At 44.4% G+C, this 24,080-nt stretch overlaps 1 protein-coding gene across 1 annotated transcript in view; it reads right to left on the minus strand.

Moving 5' to 3' along the window:
• The window catches only part of TMEM116 (transmembrane protein 116), a 75,904-nt gene extending 66,919 nt beyond the window's left edge, over nt 1-8,985 (minus strand). The window contains exon 1 of the mRNA XM_075178486.1: nt 8,588-8,985. Within this exon, the coding sequence (XP_075034587.1) occupies nt 8,588-8,644 (57 nt within the window). The 5' untranslated portion in view covers nt 8,645-8,985. The remainder of the gene's footprint in view (nt 1-8,587) is intronic.
• Nucleotides 8,986-24,080: the final 15,095 nt, after the last annotated feature.

The raw sequence follows: 24,080 nt of genomic DNA on the forward strand, positions 1-24,080 counted from the left end.
TAGTATCTGGATTCCTGGATGCTGTGGGAGATTTCTGGGAACTGGTGGCTATAGAGATGAGTTTTCAGACATGTTTTAAAGATAAATAAAACATCCATAATTATTTTATAAGGCCCAGCCTAAAAACATTTATTTATAAAAATTTTACTGCCTTTCCATTCTTATCTTGTACTCAGGCATAATAGAAAATGTAAAAAAAAAGAAATACCTCTATTTATAAAATGTATAGAATGAAGAGCTGTAATTATGACACACCCATACAGGCAGGGGTTGGCTGGGCTGGGGGGCAGGGGGACATCAGCCCCCAGGGCCAGTCACATAGTGGGCTACCTTGGACTGGGTCACTGGGCTACCTGCATTATTTTTCCTTTAAAATGTTCCTAATAGGCTGCTCCCGGGCTTAAATTTGCCAGCCAGCCCTTGCACACTGGGTCCATCAATAAGCCTGTAGATCAACAGGACAGGAGAAAGTGTATGTAACACCCCTGACTCCACTGCTGAGCAGGTGTTGCAGATATGTTGTGTTAAGGTTACTCACTATGGCATCAACACAAGTTTTATAGGGTGCAAGCTGTGGGATGTAGGCAGCTTGTTGTTGTGCCACTGTCTGCAGAGCCGATTGCCTACTAACAGCAACCAGCTTCCTGATTCTATTAGGCAGCAGCGGGCACTGCCTTGTTCTGAGCTAGTTGAAAAGAAACAGCAACCAGCATCTTTGGTGCTTCTGCTGCTGTCTAGCTGTTTGCAACAGCTGCCTAGCAGTTCTTAATCATACAGGTGTTGGTGAGGGCTCATTTGTTCTCTACATTTGTCAACCAACAAATAAACCCTTCCTGACAATTTTACCTGTGCTAGTGATAGTGATAGTGTATACTAATCTAATGTGCTGTGAATACTGATCTATTTTGACTTGCTGCTGTAACCGTACTTTGGATTCTGCTATTTTCTCCTGCCCTTGAACTCTGCCTGTATTTTTGACCTGTTATTGAACTCTTCCTACCCTGACCTTGGCTTGTTTCCAGGTTTTGCCATGAACTCTGCCAGCCCTGACCTCAGCCTGTATTACAACTTTTTCTATTGATCTCAGCCAACCTTGACCTCAGCTTGTCTTTTGACTTCGCTTTAGAATGCAGCCTGTCCTGACCTTAGGCTTGTACTTTGGACTCTATCCTACTACTCTTGCCACAGTCCGCTACCTCCTTACGTGTCCTGTCTGCACTAACGAGCAATATTTTGTTTTATAAATTGCTACTAACACGAGTTAAGACCTGTGTGCAACTGAGTACTTTTGGAACATATTGTGTTCCTTGAAAAGGGGCTGATATAGGCAAAGACCTCATGAAGCTGTTCTAGTGGTTCATAATCCCATCAAATATTGCCCATAACAGCGGGTCAAACAATATTAAGGCAGATGTTCTGTCTCGTAATTTCATTTGTGAGCATTTTGAGGTTCCTGATGTTGCTATCATCCCACATAATCAGATTATACCAGTCAAATTTTATTGGCCCAAGGACAGGCCCCTCAGGATACTGCTCCTTGCCTTCATTTTGATCCTGATGCTCTCTGTTATTTCTGAAGCTCATGAGAGCAAGTTAGAACTGTTCCTTTGGGGAAGCTCTCTCCACTTTTGATACCATGTAAACCTTGGTCTCATTTGTCTATGGAATTTATTGTAGAATTGCCTCCATCAAAAGGTTCTACTGCTATCTGGGTAGTGGTAGACAGATTTTAGTAAGATGTCAGATTTAGTACCTTTGGTAGGATTAACCATAGTTAAGACTTTAGTCAAGCTTTTTGTCAACCATATTGTAAAATGTCATGGCATGCAAACAATATTGTTTCTGACAATGGCTCACAATTTATTGTAAATTCTGGAAGTTCTTTTGTAATGATTAAGCATTAATATTTCTTTCTTATCAGCATATTATCCACAAATGAACAGGCAAACTGAGAAGGTCAACCAAATACTTGAGCAATTTTGAACAACATGGTTGACTTCAGTGCCGTCTGGGGTCTCGGGGGGCTGGACTGCAGCTGGAGTTTTAGGGTGCTGTACAACAGCTGGATTCTTGAGGTGTGGGACTGTGCCTGGAGTTTTGGATTGCTGTATAGAAGACTAGGCAGCAGAGACTAATAGTGAAATAAGAGGTTTGGCAGGAGACTAATTCTTACTCTTCTCTGCAGAGTGGAAAGACAACATATTTGGTGTTAGGTGACCCCTTAGCATAATCAATTTCAGAATATGAACCAGTCAAAAAGTCTGTTGAAATTAGCTTTAACATGCATGAGAGCACCCATGGAATCTCTAGAATTCTAAAACAAATTCATGAAGATTTTTGTTTATATTCAGAAGATTCTCAGACCAACCTCCCAGGTCCTCTTCCTATAGAAACATGCAATATGTTTAATCAAGTTGCATACAGAAGGACGAATTTAGTCCACACCGTTCCAAAGGACTTTTGCAAAACTATCCTTATTTAATTATGTACAATGAAGAAGTGGGTAAAAAATTGATTTATCAGAAAGAGACGATTGAACATGACTGGCAAGGATAGGTAAGCGGACGGGACTGACACTGGCAAATAACAGGTAGCACTGGCAGATGAGTGGATAGGATTCACATTTGGAAGATTTTGTTGTTGTAACAAAATTTAATGTACACCAATAAAAGTTATATGTAATTTTATACAAATTTTGAAACAATCTATTTTGAGGAAATGATGACCCATCTACTTTTGTACTTTTGCTTCGTTCTTGTGAAGATTTAACAATAGGATACTGGCTAGCACTTCTGTATATGATAAACAGAAATGTATTGAATCTGCAGATTTATTTGAATTGCATGAGATAGACCTCCTCTCCACACTCATGGTGCATGCCTCCTCTCCACACTCATGGTACATGAATCCTCTCCACACTCATGGTGCATGTCTTCTCTCCACACTCATGGTACATACCTCCTCTCCACACTCATGGTACATGCCTTCTCTCCACACTCATGGTGCATGCCTTCTCTCCACACTCATAGTGCATGCCTCCTCTCCACACTCATGGTGCATGCCTCCTCTCCATACTCATGGTGCATGTCTACTCTCCACACTCATGGTGCATGCCTTCTCGCCACACTCATGGTGAATGCCTCCTCTCCACACTCATGGTGCATGTCTCCTCTCCACACTCATGGTGCATGCCTTCTCGCCACACTCATGGTGAATGCCTCCTCTCCACACTCATGGTACATGCCTTCTCTCCACACTCATGGCGCATGCCTCCTCTCCACACTTATGGTGCATGCCTCCTCTCCATACTCATGGTGCATGCCTCCTCTCCACACTCATGGTGCATGCCTTCTCTCCACACTCATGGTGCATGCCTTCTCTCCACACTCATGGTACATGCCTTCTCGCCACACTCATGGTGCATGCCTTCTCGCCACACTCATGGTGAATGCCTCCTCTCCACACTCATGGTACATGCCTCCTCTCCACACTCATGGTGAATGCCTCCTCTCCACACTCATGGTGCATGCCTTCTCTCCACACTCATGGTGCATGCCTTCTCTCCACACTCATGGTGCATGCCTACTCTCCACACTTATGGTGCATGCCTCCTCTCCATACTCATGGTGCATGTCTCCTCTCCACACTCATGGTGCATGCCTTCTCGCCACACTAAGGGTGAATGCCTCCTCTCCACACTCATGGTACATGCCTTCTCTCCACACTCATGGCGCATGTCTTCTCTCCACACTCATGGTGCATGTCTTCTCTCCACACTCATGGTGCATGCCTCCTCTCCACACTCATGGTGCATGCCTCCTCTCCATACTCATGGTGCATGCCTCCTCTCCATACTCATGGCGCATGCCTCTTCTCCACACTCATGGTGCATGCCTCCTCTCCACACTCATGGTGCAAGCCTCCTCTCCATACTCATGGTGCATGCCTCCTCTCCATACTCATGGTGCATGCCTTCTCTCCATACTCATGGTGCATGCCTCCTCTCCATACTTATGGTGCATGCCTCCTCTCCATACTCATGGTGCATGCCTCCTCTCCACACTCATGGTGCATGCCTCCTCTCCATACTCATGGTGCATGCCTTCTCTCCATACTCATGGTGCATGCCTTCTCTCCACACTCATGGTGCATGCCTTCTCGCCACACTCATGGTGCATGCCTCCTCTCCACACTCATGGTGCATGAATCCTCTCCACACTCATGGTGCATGCCTCCTCTCCACACTCATGGTACATGCCTCCTCTCCACACTCATGGTGAATGCCTCCTCTCCACACTCATTGTGCATGCCTCCTCTCCATACTCATGGTGCATGCCTTCTCGCCACACTCATGGTGAATGCCTCCTCTCCACACTCATGGTGAATGCCTCCTCTCCATACTCATGGTGCATGCCTCCTCTCCACACTCATGGTGCATGCCTTCTCTCCACACTCATGGTGCATGCCTTCTCGCCACACTCATGGTGCATGCCTCCTCTCCACACTCATGGTGCATGAATCCTCTCCACACTCATGGTGCATGCCTCCTCTCCATACTCATGGTGCATGCCTTCTCGCCACACTCATGGTGAATGCCTCCTCTCCACACTCATGGTGAATGCCTCCTCTCCATACTCATGGTGCATGCCTCCTCTCCACACTCATGGTGCATGCCTTCTCTCCACACTCATGGTGCATGCCTTCTCGCCACACTCATGGTGAATGCCTCCTCTCCATACTCATGGTGCATGCCTCCTCTCCACACTCATGGTGCATGCCTCCTCTCCACACTCATGGTGCATGCCTTCTCTCCACACTTATGGTGCATGCCTCCTCTCCACACTCATGGTGAATGCCTCCTCTCCACACTCATTGTGCATGCCTCCTCTACATACTCATGGTGCATGCCTTCTCGCCACACTCATGGTGAATGCCTCCTCTCCACACTCATGGTGAATGCCTCCTCTCCATACTCATGGTGCATGCCTCCTCTCCACACTCATGGTACATGCCTTCTCTCCACACTCATGGTGCATGCCTCCTCTCCACACTCATGGTGCATGCCTCCTCTCCACACTCATGGTGAATGCCTCCTCTCCACACTCATGGTGAATGCCTCCTCTCCATACTCATGGTGCATGAATCCTCTCCACACTCATGGTGCATGCCTCCTCTCCACACTCATGGTACATGCCTCCTCTCCATACTCATGGTGCATGCCTCCTCTCCATACTCATGGTGCATGCCTCCTCTCCACACTCATGGTGCATGCCTCCTCTCCATACTCATGGTGCATGCCTCCTCTCCACACTCATGGTACATGCCTCCTCTCCACACTCATGAGCAGCCTTAACAAACTTGCCTCAACAATGTGAGAAGAGGCAATACAATCTTTAGGAGGTGCACTGTGGAAAGTGTAAACATCATAGTTCAACCTATTACTCCATTAGCACAACCATTTTCAATTGAATGAATAGAAAAGATTTTCTCCTAAAACACAGCTTAATTTAGCCTTATTCATGACTTACATAAAATCTGTTTTTACTATGTGCCACTTTTTTATTACTGTGTTCTGTATATGCATTTCTCTGCTTTTATGGATACCTGTTAGCAGTGGCAGGCTGGGCTAGGGGCAGGAGGGTATAGCCCCGACCCCACCCCTGAACCGGTCCCCTTATGGCTACCTTGGGCTGGGTCACTCGGCCATCTGCATTTTTTTTTCTTTAAAATGTTCCAAATAGACTGCTGAGTCAAGTCTTACCCCTCAGGCTAACATTTGCCAGCCCTCCCCTGCCTGTTAGGCAGAGAAGCACATTTGCAGACACGCTCACCACCTGTGATAAAACTGTCCCCATGTACAATGCACTGCTTAAAATAAAATATTAATAATTAAAATCAGGTTTTGCATCTATGGCACCAAAAATCCTTAACCAGCCACACTGCTGGACAGCCTTGGCTGGTTTCCACTATAAAAGAGACCTGGCATTCCCCGCATTGCGGGGTCCCCCTGCCATAATGCCAAACTTGCAGTGTTCACTTGCTGACTAATATATCCCACCCCGTGACTGGTGCCATTGTAACAAGATAATCAATGTTATTCACTTCACTTTTTAGTGGTTTTAATTTTGTGGCTGATCAGTATATAACATTGGGATTTCCCATGGCCTGAACTGAAGCTCTGAACTTAAGCCATGAGAAATCCCTGTGTTACACATAACATCATCATCATTTATTTATATAGCGCCACTAATTCCGCAGCGCTGTGCAGAGAACTCACTCACATCAGTCCCTGCCCCATTGGAGCTTACAGTCTAAATCCCCGAACACACACACACAGACAGGCTAGGGTTAATTTTGACAGCAGCTAATTAACCTACTAGTATGTTTTTGTAATGTGGGAGGAAACCAGAGCACCCTGAGAAAACCCACGCAGGTACGGAGAGAACATACAAACTCCCCACAGATAAGGCAGCGGTTGGGAATTGAACTCATGACCCCAGTGCTGTGAGGCAGAAGTACAAGCTGCTAAACCACCGTGCTGCCTATGGTGACTGTACTAGTGCTAAGAGCTCATTTTGACACAATGGGGGGAATCCAATTGGCCGTGTTACTCTCGAAAGTAACACGGACTGCGCACTATTACCGTTCAAACGGTAATTTTAACCCGGATTTCTGCTTGCAGTTCCCTAACCCACGACCAAAAATCAGTGTTTAAAATTATCGTACGGTAATATTTCGCACTATTACTATAGTAAAGGTAAAAGTACGCAGGTCGCATTACTTTTGAGAATAATACGGCCAATCAAATTCCCCCCAATGACTCATGAACGATATATGTGTACCAGAAGAAATATTTTAAAGAAACATCATAAAATATGTTATCATTGACATTCTTTGTGATGTAGATTTCATACTGATGGTTTTAATTCCAGTCACTCTCCCACACCATAATTTTTTCCTCTTTATCCTAATATGCATTATGTTTGCCGAGTTGCCTATGTTTATTATTAGTTTGTTGCAAATTCAATAAAACTTACTTGATTTAAAAAAAATCCCCCAAAAAATAATTTTTGGCAGGAGCTCTTAGTATCTAGTATTTCTTTGCGTAGGGTTTTTTTTATTTTGCCAAGCCAAGGATCTCTGGAATTATTACAGATAAAGGGCCTAGATCTAGATTAGCAAGGTGAATGATGGATGTTTTGAGGTGTTTTATTTCAAATAAAATAATTTGTACAGTTGTGTCTGTTTTTTATTTACAATTTTCCCTGGTGCACTACAGTGGGCCCTGGGTGCCAAGGCATGCTGGCATTTGTGGTTCCCCAAGGATACTGTAGCTTTTCCTTTAGATCTGTCAGTTTCTTTGTCCTGTGGTACAAGCGCCAGCATGCCCAAACACTTAATGGCAGACTGGGCATACTGGGACCTAGAGTGCATCAGGGACAAAATGGATTTATGCATTAAGTAATTTAATATTAGCCCACACCCACCACCCCAAGGATGTGGGAAGAGCCCTAGTGCTATCGACATGGGGCTGGCTATACCTATGGGAGGGGGGGGGGGGTGTTTTGTTTTTACGTGCAAGCCCAATCTCCCTAGGAAAACCTGCACTGTGCTGCCTAGGGCTGGTTTTGCACTATGACAGGGGCTTCTATATAGTATATTCTATACTATAGCAGGGAAGCTATATGGGCTTCCCTGCTATAGTGCCACCAGCCCAGGCAGCCTAGTGCTGGTAATACAATATTCGGGGGGACTCCGTTTGTGTCCCCCCCCACTGTGCTGGTACCAGCCTAGACAGGGCATCACTAGTGTTTTTTTTACATTTATTTACTGATTGATTTCTCTTACTTACAGGGCCGATGCGACTGATACATGTAAGTGTATCATGCGCACCAGCCCGCAAGTCATATAAAGAGATTAGTCTAACGCAGTGTGTGCAATTTGTATAGTATTCTGAGTCACACAGATTTAAACATACGTGCGACTTGGAATCCTATGTAAATAGCGGGATGCAAATACACTTACGATTTAAGTGTAGATTGAATCCAACTCTATATCAGGCTCAACAGTATAAAACTAACCACTCTAAATATATGAATGTTGATTTGTGTATTATAATAAACAATCATTTATTTCAGACTACCTTTTCATATAACAACTTTTCCAAATACTCTATACAAAATGCATACTCTATCCAGTACAAGCAGAATAGAAGGGGCCATCACTCCTTTCTTTCTATGATCACCCTTTTATTTATGCCAACCTTTTTATTAAAAATTACAGTTGATGATGTCTTACACGGATATCACCAATCAACTGCTTGCAAGTCAAGAAATCTGTTCCAGTCAAAAAATAAAACTACATTTCTGACATGGCTTAAAAATGACACAAAGTAAGAAGACAATGGGAACAAGTAGTACAAAAAACAAATGCCACATTTAGCCGTTCTTAAATTGTCATTTATGTTGTTATTCAAAGTAAATGTGAAATAAAATACCTTGCATTGGTGAATGATAGTTCTAGAGCTAAAACAGATGTAAACAATCAGATAAATGAAGAAGGCAGACCAGATGCTGCTTGTACTCACCCCTTGCCAGTCTTCTATAAGAGTATCATTGACCCACATAAAGTGTGCTATTCCCATATTATAATCCACTGATGCGCTCTTTAAAATGAATATCTGTCAGTCATAATGTGTAATGTTTAATCCACATTACTTTTGGGTCCGGAAAACCTAGAAATCCAGTACTCAGTTTGTGATGCTAGATCATCCTTCCAGATTACACCCATTAACTGGCCGCTGATCTGAGTCTGTAAGAATATCTATAACCTCTTCTCTGCTGAGATAGGTGTGGCCGGACCCGGAGTGCTGGTGACTCAATCAGGAGGACTCTTGTGACTGGGTCTAGGGAGAGCTTTTATATAATCTATCTTCCAACCATAATACAGACATCCACGTATCGTGTTTTCTTGCAACCTGTTCATCCTGACTAGCGCTATTAATGGTTTATATTCCAAACATAAGACGTTTTATATATAGAAACGTTTGACGTATCGCGCTCCCTGTTGGTATAATACTTCTATCCACCTACTCATTTACATGCATTACTTTACACTGAGTGTTATTGAGAAGTAATGCGTATTATCACGCTTCCAATCTTCACCCAAGATTCTAGTGAAGGCAGACTACAGCCAAAAGTGTATGAAAAAATTGAGCCGCAATTTGACGTATACAGAGAAATAAATCTATAAAAACATCAACAATAGTAAATATAGTGGATGGAGCATTAAAATAACACCTCCCTTCCTTTAAAAGAAGTACTCGAACCTGTGAGATAGGCAGTATTATTCAACAAGAGCTGGACATTTAAATAACTCATTGATGACGTCTGATAGCCAGGCCTGGCGCTCCCATTAGGCAAGGTTAGGCACCTGCCTAGGGCGCCGGGCTCTGGAGGGCGCCACAGTATTCTAAAATACTTTAAAACTGTGCGGCGACCGCTGACCATACCTGTCACGGCCGCCGCACAGCATTCAGATGGACGGGGAGGGGGGGGAAGAGGCTATTTTGTCACCGCCGCCGCCTCTCTGCTCCATCTCCTCCCCTCCACTTACTAGTGTCAGTGAGTGGAGGGGAGGTGACGGAGCAGAGAGGCGGCGGTGGTGAGACAAGGTAAGGAGAGGAGGGAGGAGGGCGTGGCGATTTTTGCGGGGGGCGGCGATTTTTGCGGGGGAGGGGGGGGGGGCGCTTTTTTAAAAATGCCTAGGGCGCCGTGGACCCTAGCACCGGCCCTGCTGATAGCTTATAATTCACTCTAAATAAAACCAGTCCCCAGAAATGACCAGTTATTCCACCGAAGTATTGCCATTTGGTGGCAGTAACAAAAAAAAAAAAACAAGTCCAACTGGTTAAACTGGCAATGTGCCTGCAAAAAGTGTTCATCTCAATAAAATATGTGCTACACAGTACATTGTTCCCTAAGCTAAGCAATCTAGAGATAAAATAAATTAAAACTGAACATATCAGGAAATATTCTTTCTGAAGCAGAGTGTTGATTAGTAGAGTCTGCCCTTTGGATGCAGCTGCCATAGAAGTACCATGTTTTCTCCTAATGGGGCATATTTAACAAGTGGTGCTATTACACTTTCACACACTTACCGTAACTTCAACGCCACTTGTAGTGTCCCGCAGATTTATGAATCATGCATTGCAGCAGATATTGTGGATATCTGCTGCTTTGCATTCTGTTTCGTTTTTGGGAGCAGTCACCATTCAATAGTATGGTGACTGCTCCCTTCCGCAATCTAACAAGTTCCGAAAAATAGTTTTTTCCGGTAACTTGTTGTGCTAATGTACGCCTTCAGTGCTGTCAGCTCTGCTCCAAAGAGCAGAGCTGGACAGCGCATGTGTGGAGGGATCACATGATCCCTCTCTGTCACTCACCGCTCTCTCTCTGCAAGTATAGTTGCAGAGAGAGAGAGCAGAGATGTTTGTGCGCATGCCCAGGTCTTCGAACTGCATTGTGCAATTGCAGTATGAAGAAGAACGAAGAAGACAAGAAGGAGATCCGGTGACAGCGCATCCTGAAGAGGACGTGGTAAGTATTTTTTTTATCACAGAAACAGCAGTTTATCGGAACTGCTCTTTCTGTGTTGCGTTCTTCATAATTTGAGAAATAATTCAATCCTTATCTATGCGATAAGGATTGAAAACTATTTTTCACTTTTTGAGAACATTGATAGATGTGCCCCAATGTGCGTTGTCCCACTCTGGCTTCAATTAATGGTGGGTGAACCCATCTTGAACATAGCTATAAATAGTGCTTATAGATTCCTATGGAGGAATACATTGAAAATGATGGTACATTTATCAAAGGGTTCACAGACTTTAACACTCTTGTAATGTGTTTGCGTTTGACGTGTGTTTTCACTTGAGCTTTTACCACCATTAAAAAATGTAGTGCCAATGGGTTATCTGGCTTTATAAAGGCAGCGTTGCGTCTGAAAACTACAGTATATACATGAAGCAAAATAAGTAATGAAAGTTAAACATTGGATGCAGGAACAATTTATATTAGCCAACATGAAGAATGCAGATGTTGCTATTTATTGTATTATTTATCTTCGGTGAGATCAATCTCTAGGTCCATCTTTATTCATTAGATATGTTCTATGTTTTAACTATTTTATCAAGGATAATATACAATTTCAGAGTTGAGTATCCTTATCAATAAGGAACAATAAATAATATTTTTATGAACTTCAACAATATTTTTAGAGAACTTGTGGTTTTATAGGATATTTTACATATTTTGTTGTACTTACTTATTTTTAGTTTGTTTAATTTCTAGTTTATTTGTTGTAATAAATGAAAGACAGTTTTTTTTGTATATGTCAAAACATGTCAGCATTGTTAAAAAGTCTATGGAATTTTATATAATATGTTAAGGAATTGATGAAACAACCATAGTTACAGTATGAGTAACAATCTATTGCCACATAATAGTAAAATGAGAGCCTTTAAGACAGGGTTGTCCATGCGGCTCAGCACGCCTGTAAATGTGGCCCAGAAGGAGTTTTGGTTGTGGCAAGGTGGCAGCACTGTTAATGGAAAAAAAAATCCTGCAAAAAAAAGAAAAGAAAATACTTACCTTGCGGTCGCGTCAGCTGGTACTCCGGCTCCCTCCCTTGTCTCCTCCTCCGTGCGGTGCTCGCAGTGAATGTCGGGCGTGATGTCATCACGCCCAATATCCATTGCGGAGCGCAGCACAGAGGAGACACCCGCGCGAGAAGAACAATCAGCAGCAACAATTTGGGGTCACAGTGATGTATATGTCAGGTACCGCAGGCCTGGTCAGAGCACCCTGATATACAATGCCTGGCTTAAATGCACTTTATTGATATTGCATCGAAACAATACAAAAAGTGATTATAGTATAATAACTAGAGAGGATTTTTTGAACAGGGCGATTGAAAGGTAAGTATAGGGGGATTTGAAAAAAAAGTGATATATATATATATATATATATATATATATATCTCACTTCTTCTCATATATATATATATATATATATATATATATATATATTAACTATGTTTTCTATGGTTTTTTGTGGATGATCAGCTATCGTTATTGTTAGTGTATCTTATGTGCGGCCCAAGCCAACTCGTCGTCTTCCAATGTGGCCCAGGGAAGCAAAAAAGGTTGGACACTCCTGCTTTAAGAGAAGAAACTGCTCTATAATGTCAGATCACCTGTGGCAAAGAAGAGCCATCTCCTAGAAATCTATCTAGTGATATAATCAGATGAACAGTGCACCAAGCCAATACATGACTGGAGGAAGATTGAAGATACAATTGTACTATTCATATAAATTATTATCTTACCTTTGAACAAATTAAAGTCAAAACACATTTTATTGTATTTGGATTAATTGTATATCTTTAGAAGCTCAATTTAGAATATAAACTTTTAAAATAAGTAAATAAAAATCAGATTGCTTTTTAATATTATTTATAGAAATGTTATTGCTGCTTAAGTTTTTTATCTTAAGTGTTAATATATTTATTTACTTTTTTATTTTGTGCAAGTTGCACTATTCATTTGTTGTTTTTTTGTTTTAGATATGTATGATGCATGTGGTCCATCACATGACAATTGTACAGTATATCAATTTAATTTATTTATTGCAAATTGTTAATATCTAGCTGTTGTTTCTATAAATATTTATGCTAATTATCTTTTTACACTTTACTTCACCTCTAGTTCTTTGTACTGTCTTCAAATGTCTTAATATAGGAGCTGGGAGATATTGATGTTTATTGACATAGGTTACCAAATTGATAAATATCTTGAAATATTTGTAATTAGGTGATGTGTTTGGCAACAATTGAATTTGCAAGAAATCCAGACAGATGAAAACATTAAATCACTTGGCATAGCAAACCGCAGGGATTATTATTATTATTATTAATTTTTATTTATAAGGCGCCACTAGGTGTCCGCGGCGCCGTACAGAGACAAACGAAATAACAATACGAGGAGAGACGGCACAGAACAGTAAACAATAATCACAGTACTCAGTGAGCTCAAGGCACAGCTAGCGGGGCGGGGGAAGGTCAGCCAACAACGGCACCAAGGAGGGAGGGCACGGATTAGAGGGAGACCCCCAGGGGAAGAGGGTCCCCGAGGAGGAAGGCTAGGTAGCTGGCGAGCAGAATAAAAGTGGTGAAGACAGGAGGAGAGAAACCCTGCTCAAAGGAGCGTACAATCTAAGGGGAGGGGAAGACTGACAGAGAGACACAGGGGAAAGAGGGAGAGAAGGAGGAACGAAGAATAAGGATAGGGGAAGGGGAATGAGGGGGAAGAGTCAGAAGAAAAGGTAGGAAGTTAAGTGGGAGACTGGAAAGCTTTAAGAAAAAGGTGGGTTTTTAAACACCGTTTGAAGCTGGACAGATTAGGGGAAGTTCTGATGGAGCGGGGGAGCTGGTTCCAGTGGAGGGGGGCAGCGCGGGAGAAGTCTTGGATACGCGCGTGGGAGGAGGTGATCAGGGGGGATAAGAGGCGACGGTCATTGGCCGATCGGAGAGGGCGGGATGGAGCATGAATAGAGAGGAGGGAGGAGATGTAGGGTGCAGTGGAGTTGGCGAGGGCCTTGTATGTAAGAGTGAGGAGCTTGAACAGGATTCTGTAGGGTAAAGGGAGCCAGTGAAGGGATTGGTAGAGGGGGGAGACAGAAGAGGAGCGGCGAGAAAGGAAGATGAGCCTAGCGGCAGCGTTAATATATGAGCGTTATATATATTCATATATGAACACAGAATATGGCATGAACAAAGTTTTACTTCTTAGGGGGGTATTCAATTGTTAGCGAGATGCGTTAAAATTTCGCGCTCGAAAAAAAAAAACCGCGCTCGTTTTTTCCTGTTCGAGCGTGCGTTTAAAAAAAACAACCCCTCAATTCAATTGTTTTTTTGCATTCACCCCCTCGCGCTCTATTATTGGTCCTAGCGAGTTTGAAATGAGAAGTGGTTAAGGCACTCATTTTACTATAAAAAAATAAAAGTAAATTAATGCAATCAAGAATGCCCCCAGCACTGCAAAGGAGATTGGGCCCCTACACTGCAATGAAGAAGGGCCCCAGCACTGCAAGCAACAATGGCCCCCCCTGTGCAGCAGAATTAAAGATTTTACAAGGAGGTACATTTTTTGAAATTTACAAACATTTGAACACTGGCCAAGCATGGACATTGTAAGGTACAAATATTTGTGGGACAGTGGGCAAGCCGGACCTTTCTTGGAAGGTAAAAATATTTGTTGGGACTTTGCGTAAATGAGTGTGTGTAGGTAAAGCATCATAAAACTGAGGATTTCGTCCATGGTGAGTATTTTTTTTTTTTTTTAAATTAAAATCTATGGTGTACATGAGGGTGTTTACTGTATTTCTTGGGGTTTTATTATTTTTAATAAAGATTTGTGGTTGGAATGAGGGTGTTGTGCTTTTATGTAACATTTTGCTTTGTAGAACTACAGATCACAGCCAGCCGTGGGTGTAAGAGCATGTTATCACTTGTGGTTCTACTACAAGTGCAAACATGCCCTTGGTGCTATGGGTACGCTGGTGCTTGTAGTTAGACAAGTAGCAGCATGCCAACACTATTTAGGACAACATGGCTGGCTGGGACATGTAGTTCCACAAATCAATTTTTTTTTTTAATCCAAAATCCCCATTTATAACCCTACTACCCATAGCCCAGGGGTAGTAGGAAGAGCCCTAGTGCTATCGGCACTGGCCTGGGTGTCCCTAGGGGGGTGGCCTGCTTACATTTTTCAGCGGACCACAATCCCTAGGGAATCCAGACCAGCGCTGAACAGTCTGTGGGTGTTTAGTCATTATGGCCGTGGGACCCAAACTGCGTTCCCCCCCCCTGTTATAGTGCCTATCACCCCGGCTGGTTTGCCTAGTGCTGGTTCAATTAAATTAGGGGGAACCCTACGTCAAATTTTTCACACATCAATAGCCTGCCAGCACTAGGGCGAAGACTAAATAGAGTGGGGAGCAAACGATTTTGCTTTTAAAAATAAAATAAAAAAACATGATACTTTTTGGCACAACCACCACCTCCTCCCCCCACCTTAAAAACAAGAAAATAATATAAAAAAATTTAAATACATGCACCACTATGGTTTTTTCTAAAGGGGAAAAATTTCCAAAAATTATTAATTACTATACACTATTTTAAGTACTTTTCTTTTTTTAGGTTACTTTTATGAACTTTTACACCTATTTTCTCAGTTTAATGTATATTTTTCTTAACTTAATAAAAAAAAAATTTCTTTGAGCAGACCATGGAGGTGCGAGATAAAACAGCATATTTGCCTTTTTCACACTCGGCGTTAAAAAACAATTGAATAGCTTTTTCCGCTAAGGGTTCGCAGCCAGCCTATACTTTAACATTGACAAACGCTTGGAGCGCGATAACACCGTTTCGGTAAAAAAAAAAAAAAAAAATTAGAATTGCGTGAGAAGTTTTTGCGCTCGAAAATAAGGTAAAATAGCAAAAAAATGACTTTGCACGCTCGAACACCCAAACTCGCTAACAATTGAATACCCCCCTTATAATGTGCAGTGCTAGCAGGACACATCTCAGCATTCCATACAGAATGTCAGATGCTCATAATATTGTCCTTGATGTTGCACATGTATATAAAAAAAGAGGTTTCATCAGGTGATGTGAGATTTTCTAATTAACTTTAAGGACTGGAGGCCCTAATTGTGAAGGAACTGTTTTCTCTGGCATAGCAGCATGTCCAGGAGATTAGCAGCAGAAGGGACTTTATTGCCAAGGATGCTTTATTGAAAATATATATTTTTTTACTGGTCTTTTTAGATAACCATGTAGATGCACAACCTGTGACTCGCAGGTTACCTGAAGGTAATGCTTTGCAAGATGCAGGATATATACAGGGTAACCTAAGTTATCCCCCTGTATCTGTCCTATAGCCAGGGCCGGATTAACCCTAGGGCTAACTGGGCTACAGCCCAGGGGCCCCGGGCATCCAGGGGGCCCTTGAAAGTGCTCAGCAGCAGTATTGATCGGTTGGGGGCGCCCGCGCCGCGATCAATGCTGCTGAGCACTTTAAATGCGGTCCTTCCCCGGCACGCTGTAGACTCCTTACTGAGGAGATCTCGTGAGTCTCACTCTCACAAGATCTCCTCAGTAAAGAGCGTACAGTGCGCCGGGGAAGGACTGCAATGCCAGGAGAAGGAGGTAAGTGCCATGGGGGCGGCTCAGCTCACCGGGGGGGTGGCTCAGATAACGGGGAGGGGGGCCCTCACGGGGGAATGGAGGTCCCCTTAGCCCAGGGGCCTCCATTCCCTTAATCCGGCCCTGCCTATAGCGCATTACTGTATCTGCAAGGGTGGGACTGTGACAGTGAGGTCAGACAGTCTGAATAAAAATGAATAAAGATGAATCAGATACACTCTGATTTGATGCCATCTGTCACTAAACTGCAGAGCTTTGCGGTCTATTTATGACTAATCATAATTTGCACACAAGTTATTAAAAAAATACTTGTGCATCTAAGTCTTATTTGGAAATCTGAAGATTTAAAAAACAAATTTAGAAAAATATAGCACTGTGTTTCCACAAGTTTTATTTCAAGTGACAATGGCTGCAAAGTGAACATACACAATGACATAAACGATAGTGGTCATTCACTTTGCTAGCAAGATATATTCATGCGCATAACTTTTTAAACAAAATAAACAACCTTTCCATGCATATACAGAAGTACTCTGTAGTAGTACACACTGCCACAAACAAGCATGTGCACAATGAGCTAATATATCTGTGCTCAATGAATGCAGTGATATTAGCTGTAGAGGTGCTTCAGCAATCATCCATTCAGAAGCAATGAAGTAATGGTGGCATTGGTCATTGTTATCAGAACCTGTAGCTGGTGTAAATGTTACTCCTCTTGACAGGCGTATCTGCATGTCCCTGCAGGTCTTCATCAGTCACATCTGTGAGAACATGCATTTACTGTACTTGGGCTATGTTAAACTGCCCCTTCCCTTCCTCTTTCCGTCTATCCAGATGTAAGGGGTTGTAAGTGACAGATCAGCAGCGCACTCGTTCCACACGTGTCCGCTCCCAAATCTCCTTTGAGCGCTGAACCTGTATATTCACCAGTGTGCTAATGCAGTATTAAAAACAGGCCATTAGCAGTATTGGTAATCTCTCTCAATAAAAAACGATGTTCTCCAGCATACACTTAGCATCGATCAAGACAGAATGACGCATTTAATCGCCTTAGGCTGATTTCCTCAAAGACATGAAGAGATCTATGCTACCTGTGCCTGCAGTCAGTCACTACCAGCTGATATGCAGCTTTTAAGCTTCCCATCTTACATAAACTTCCATGCTACCTGTGCCTGCTACTACCTGGTAAGCCAGACTCTTTGTGACTGCACTTCACCTGTAATATCTGCAATCTACAGTATAATTTGGGAAATCAGCTTCTCTGCTTTATCTAGCAATCCAATCACTCAATATCTGCAATCCACTTTTTAACTGGGAAAATCTATCTCAAGTTCCCAGCCTAGCCTGCTTACTCTGTCTAAACCAGTGGTTAAACTGTTGGTCCAGGTATACAGTACCCCTGTCCCTTAGCTACCTGGGTATCCTGGGATCCTGTGTTCATTGTTTCTATGGACTTGAATTATTTGCCTTATCACATTTACTGCATCTCAGTTTTACCTGTATGACCTGTGTTGAAAATAAACCATTTTGTTTAATTTAACATTACTCTCCATGGTGATTCACACTGTCACGAGCCGCGGCGGTACTCACAGCCGCCGCGGCTCGCTTCCTGTAGGTCCCAACGTCCCGGCCGTCACCATGACGACCGGGACGTCATTTCCTTCCAACTCCCGACCGTTGCCAAGGCAACGGTCGGACGCTTCCTCAGCGCCGTGTCCTGGCAGCCAGGCGCGCATGCGCTCTAGGGACAATCAGGCAGATTTAGCCTGTGGCTGAATTAGCAGGCATTAGCCTGCAGGTGTGGATTTCAGTGCTAAGCCCTGATTGGTCTTGCTAGGTGCTGGCAATTAGCCTACAAGTGTGGCCTTGTCTAGGGGCAGGTTCTGATTGGTTATGGGTTGTATTTAAGGCAATGAGGTCTGCTGCCTCATTGCCGGTTATAGCTTCTGTGCTCCAGTCTGCTGACCTGCTTGCTCCAGTTCCTGTTCCTGTATCTACGTTTTGACTTCCCGTGTATGACCCTTGGCTTCGTATTTGACTTCGCTTGTGTTTCCTGTGACCCTGATCCTTGGCTCGTTTACCCGTTCTGCTACTTTGCCTGTGACCTCTGACCTCAGCTTGCTCATCGTTTCTGTTACCTGCTGCCTACCTTTTGACCTCTGCGTGGACCTGACTCTTCTTGCCTGGGTTCTCCCCAGCCGGTACACACTTCACGACCCTCTGTCAGTCTGCAGCCCAGTCTGTCCCCACCATCAGGGGCTCCAGTGAACACCTGACTGGCAGAGTAGACTCCGGGTTGTGTTGTGCCGGCTGGAGGGGTTCCTAACATTATAACCGGCCCACTCACGGAGACAAGATTAGGATGGATACAAGTGGATCCACACCGTCTCCAGCACAAACTCTAGCAGGCCACGTTGAGTCCTTGTATCAGATGATGCAGGGATTGGCTGAGCGTATGTCTGTTCAAGAAGAAGCCACAAAAGCTTCACAACCGACTCCAGGTCCCATCTGTGAACCCAAAATGAACTTACCAGATCGGTTCTCCGGAAATAGAACCCTGTTTCGGAACTTCAGGGAGAGCTGCAAGCTCTATTTTCGGATGAGACCTCGCTCCTCCGGTTCAGAGCAGCAAAGAGTTGGGATTATTATTTCCCTTCTACAGGGTGACCCCCAGTCCTGGGCGTTTTCTTTGCCGCAGACCAGTCCGGCCATGCAGTCCGTAGACTCCTTCTTCGAGGCACTGGGTCTACTGTATGATGACCCGGATCGAGTGGCCTCCGCGGAAGCTCATCTACGGTCCTTGAAACAAGGCCGACGGTCGGCAGAAGAATACTGCGCTGAATTCCGTAGATGGTCACCTGATAGTGGATGGAACGACCCTGCCTTACGGAGTCAGTTCCGTCTCGGCCTATCTGAACAGATTAAAGATTCTTTGGTGCAATACCCGTCTCCTAGTTCTCTGGAGGATCTGATGCACCTCTCCATTAAAATTGACAGGAGATATAAGGAGCGGAAAACTGAAAAGGAAGCATCATCACCTCCATTCGCCTTCGTTCCTGTTTCCCAGGATGGTGAGGAGCCTATGCAATTAGGAGCATATCGTCTCTCTTCGGAAGAGAGAGACAGGAGACGTTCGCAAGGTCTATGTCTATACTGTGGCATAAAAGGCCACTTCTCCCGTTCTTGCCCAAATAAGTCGGGAAAAGACCATGCCTAGGGAATGAGGGGAAAGTTCACCTAGGTCTGCAAATTATCTCCCCGAAAAATGCTGTATTAATCCCGGCACAGCTCACCTTCCGGGCTCGCTCTGTGGACCTGTCGGCCTTCATTGATAGCGGAGCTGCAGGCAACTTCCTTGATATTGGGTTTGCACGCTCTGCCGGAATTCCGATGGTAAAACTCAACTCTGCCATTACTGTCTGTGGCTTAGACGGAGGTCCGTTGCCTGGTGGCAAGATTTCCTGGGAGACCCCGCCACTACAGTTGAAGATCGGAGCTCTCCATTCTGAGTCAATCACCTTCTTCCTGATCGATTGTTCGTCGGTTCCTATGATCTTGGGCCACCCATGGCTTTCCTGTCATAACCCTGTCATAGACTGGGTAAAAGGAGAGATTGTCAAGTGGAGTACTTATTGTACACAGTCTTGTTTGTCACTGTCTCTGCGTATGATTCAGCCTATTCCGGAGCGGCTTCCCTCACAGTATCATGAATTCTGGGACGTGTTCTCCAAGAAGGCTGCTGATACCTTACCGCCACATTGTGACTTTGACTGTGCCATCGAACTTATTCCTGGTTCCAAGTTACCTAAGGGGCGTTTGTATTCTCTTTCTGCTCCAGAAACAAAATCCATGCAGGAGTATATCGATGAAAACCTGGAGAGAGGCTTCATCAGGCCATCTAAGTCTCCCGTAGGAGCGGGATGCTTCTTTGTATCAAAAAAAGACGGAGGGTTAAGACCTTGTATTGACTACCGGGGATTGAATCATATCACAGTCAAGAACACCTATCCCCTTCCGCTCATCTCGGTTTTGTTTGATCAGCTAAGAGGGGCCACTGTCTTCACTAAAATCGACCTTCGCGGAGCATATAATCTCATCCGTATCAAAGAAGGAGATGAGTGGAAGACGGCATTCAATTCGCACTCTGGCCACTACGAGTATCTGGTCATGCCGTTTGGCCTTAGTAATGCACCTGCAGTGTTCCAGGACTTGATCAATGAAGTTCTTCGGGAATTCCTTGGTTGTTTCGTGGTCGTCTATTTAGATGATATCCTCATCTATTCCAGATCTTTGCCCGCCCATCAGACTCACGTCAAACAAGTTCTACAGAAATTACGAGAGAACCACCTGTACGCTAAGCTGGAAAAGTGTGAGTTCGAGGTACAGAGAGTATCCTTTTTAGGCTATGTAATCTCTTCTGAGGGATTCTCCATGGATCCAGCTAAGGTCCAGGCTATTCTGGATTGGGTGCAACCCAACAATCTTAAGGCGGTGCAGAGGTTCCTGGGCTTCTCCAATTATTATAGGAGATTCATTCACAACTTTGCCGACATTGTGGCTCCCATTGTCGCTCTGACCCGTAAAGGAATGGATCCAACTAATTGGTCGTCCTAAGCAGTAGCCTCATTCGAAAGCCTGAAAAAGGCCTTTGTCTCCGCTCAGGTCCTCAGACATCCGGATCCAGCTAGGACATTTATTCTTGAGGTCGACGCCTCTGACATCGGTGCCGGTGCCATCCTATCGCAGAAGGATCCTCATACTAATCGTCTGCACCCATGTGCTTATTTCTCCCGTCAGTTCTCTTCAGCGGAGGCCAACTATGATGTCGGTAATAGAGAACTATTGGCAATCAAATGGGCCTTCGAGGAGTGGCGGCATTGGTTGGAGGGTGCTTCACATCAGATCTCTGTCATTACCGATCACAAGAATTTACAATATATACAGTCAGCCAAACGTTTAAATCCCAGACAGGCCCGGTGGGCGTTATTCTTTACCCGGTTTAACTTCCTGATCACCTACCGACCAGGCTCCAAAAATGTCCGGGCAGATGCCCTTTCCAGAAGTTTCTCGGCACACCACATTCCAGTCACTATCCCAGAGCCGATTATTCCCCCTTCTGTAATCCATGCCGGGTTGACCCAAGATCTGAGTATCACACTTCAGAGATTCCAGAAATTAGCCCCTGATACTACTCCGGAGCGACGTCTCTTTGTTCCAGTCCATCTAAGGAAGGCGGTTATTGCAGAGGCGCATAACAGTAGGGTTGCAGGGCATCCTGGAATTTTCAAGACGTTAGAAATCCTTTCCCGTACAGTCTGGTGGCCATCTATGTCTGCTGATGTCAGGAGTCATATCCTCTCATGTGAGGTTTGTGCCAGAAACAAAGTTCCTAGGATCCGCCCAATAGGCCAGTTAGTTCCTTTGGCACCACCTGCAAAACCATGGACCCACTTGTCCATGGACTTTATAGTGGATCTACCACCTTCTGCAGGACACAATACTATTTGGGTCGTGGTAGACCGGTTCAGTAAGATGTCCCATTTCGTTCCCTTACCCAGACTGCCTACAGCTCGGGATTTGGCCGTCTTATTCATTCAACATATTTTCCGGCTCCATGGACTCCCTACTGACATAGTTTCCGATCGGGGTTCCCAGTTCATAGCGCAATTCTGGAGATCTTTCTGTACCCTCCTCGGAATCAAGGTTAGTTTATCATCCGCATATCACCCTCAGTCCAATGGGCAGACCGAAAGAGTTAACCAGTCCTTGGAAAAATTTTTGCGATGCTACACGTCAGAGTTCCATGATAATTGGTCTTCCTTGTTACCCTGGGCAGAATTCGCCTGTAACAATTCCTGTCATTCATCTACTAAAACTTCTCCGTTTTTCTGCAATTATGGTTTTCACCCCAGATCTAACTCCCTGTATTCACTTAACCCAGTTGGTGTCCAGGAGATCCGTTCCACTGCAAGAGATCTCAGAGTTATCTGGAGGAAAGTACAGGCATCTCTGAAACAGGCTTCAGTTGTCGCAAAAATTTTTTCGGATCGCCACCGTACCATCTGCTCCTTCAAGGTGGGCCAGAGAGTGTGGCTGTCTACAAAAAACATTAAACTCAGACAGCCTTGCAAAAAGTTAGGTCCCAAGTTCATCGGCCCGTTCCTTATCATCAAGCAGGTTAATTCTGTTGCATTTAGGTTAAGAATTCCGGGCTCATTGAGAATTCCCAACACATTTCACTGTTCTCTGTTGAAGCCGGTATTATATCCTACTCAAATCCAGTCTTCAAATTTGCCTGAGAGAAAATCAAACAGATCACCAAGATACGTTGTTCAGAAGATCTTGGATTCCAAAAAAGTGCAAGGTCAGGTGCACTTCCTAGTGCAGTGGAGGAATCGTGGGTTAGAAGAACGGTCTTGGATCCCACGGAGACAACTCGATGCTCCTAAACAGTTGAAGGAGTTCTTTAAAAAGTTTCCAAGGAAACCGGGATGTCGGGGTTCCTTAACCCCTCCTCAAGGGGGGGGGTACTGTCACGAGCCGCGGCGGTACTCACAGCCGCCGCGGCTCGCTTCCTGTAGGTCCCAACGTCCCGGCCGTCACCATGACGACCGGGACGTCATTTCCTTCCAACTCCCGACCGTTGCCAAGGCAACGGTCGGACGCTTCCTCAGCGCCGTGTCCTGGCAGCCAGGCGCGCATGCGCTCTAGGGACAATCAGGCAGATTTAGCCTGTGGCTGAATTAGCAGGCATTAGCCTGCAGGTGTGGATTTCAGTGCTAAGCCCTGATTGGTCTTGCTAGGTGCTGGCAATTAGCCTACAAGTGTGGCCTTGTCTAGGGGCAGGTTCTGATTGGTTATGGGTTGTATTTAAGGCAATGAGGTCTGCTGCCTCATTGCCGGTTATAGCTTCTGTGCTCCAGTCTGCTGACCTGCTTGCTCCAGTTCCTGTTCCTGTATCTACGTTTTGACTTCCCGTGTATGACCCTTGGCTTCGTATTTGACTTCGCTTGTGTTTCCTGTGACCCTGATCCTTGGCTCGTTTACCCGTTCTGCTACTTTGCCTGTGACCTCTGACCTCAGCTTGCTCATCGTTTCTGTTACCTGCTGCCTACCTTTTGACCTCTGCGTGGACCTGACTCTTCTTGCCTGGGTTCTCCCCAGCCGGTACACACTTCACGACCCTCTGTCAGTCTGCAGCCCAGTCTGTCCCCACCATCAGGGGCTCCAGTGAACACCTGACTGGCAGAGTAGACTCCGGGTTGTGTTGTGCCGGCTGGAGGGGTTCCTAACACACACTAGGAATTCTGACAGTTAATTTCATTGGAGGATTTTTAGTGTGAAACCAGTAGATTTCCATACACTGCTCTTTTAATGACTGTCTTAAGAATTATCCATATCTGACCCTGTGACTCAGGGTGCTTACTATCACAGTACATTGGGAAGAAGCATATACCAACCAGTCAGTAAATAACTCTGATCTGACTAATGAAAGCAAATATTTTGTAGAGGTTAACTGTTAATAAATCGCAACTGGGTTTTTTAGGAATATCGCAGGGTCTCTGAACTTATTGCAGATTATTCTGGAGAAATTGTTTTTGCTGGAATACAATAAAAATTGGTTTAAACAAAAACGTTTCACCCTTGTCCCAAGCACTCACTCCACTCTGCTCTAGCTCACAGTTCAAGTCTCAAGGAGGGATTTCAGTGTAGGCAGCACTTAATTGAGCAGGTCTAAAGAGAGAATTTTGGGGGTGGAATCACTCTTTAATTAAACTATATATTTAATTCTTTTGTATACACAGTTCTACAGT

The sequence above is a fragment of the Mixophyes fleayi genome, chromosome 1, assembly GCF_038048845.1.
Source record: "Mixophyes fleayi isolate aMixFle1 chromosome 1, aMixFle1.hap1, whole genome shotgun sequence".
NCBI lineage: Eukaryota > Metazoa > Chordata > Amphibia > Anura > Limnodynastidae > Mixophyes > Mixophyes fleayi.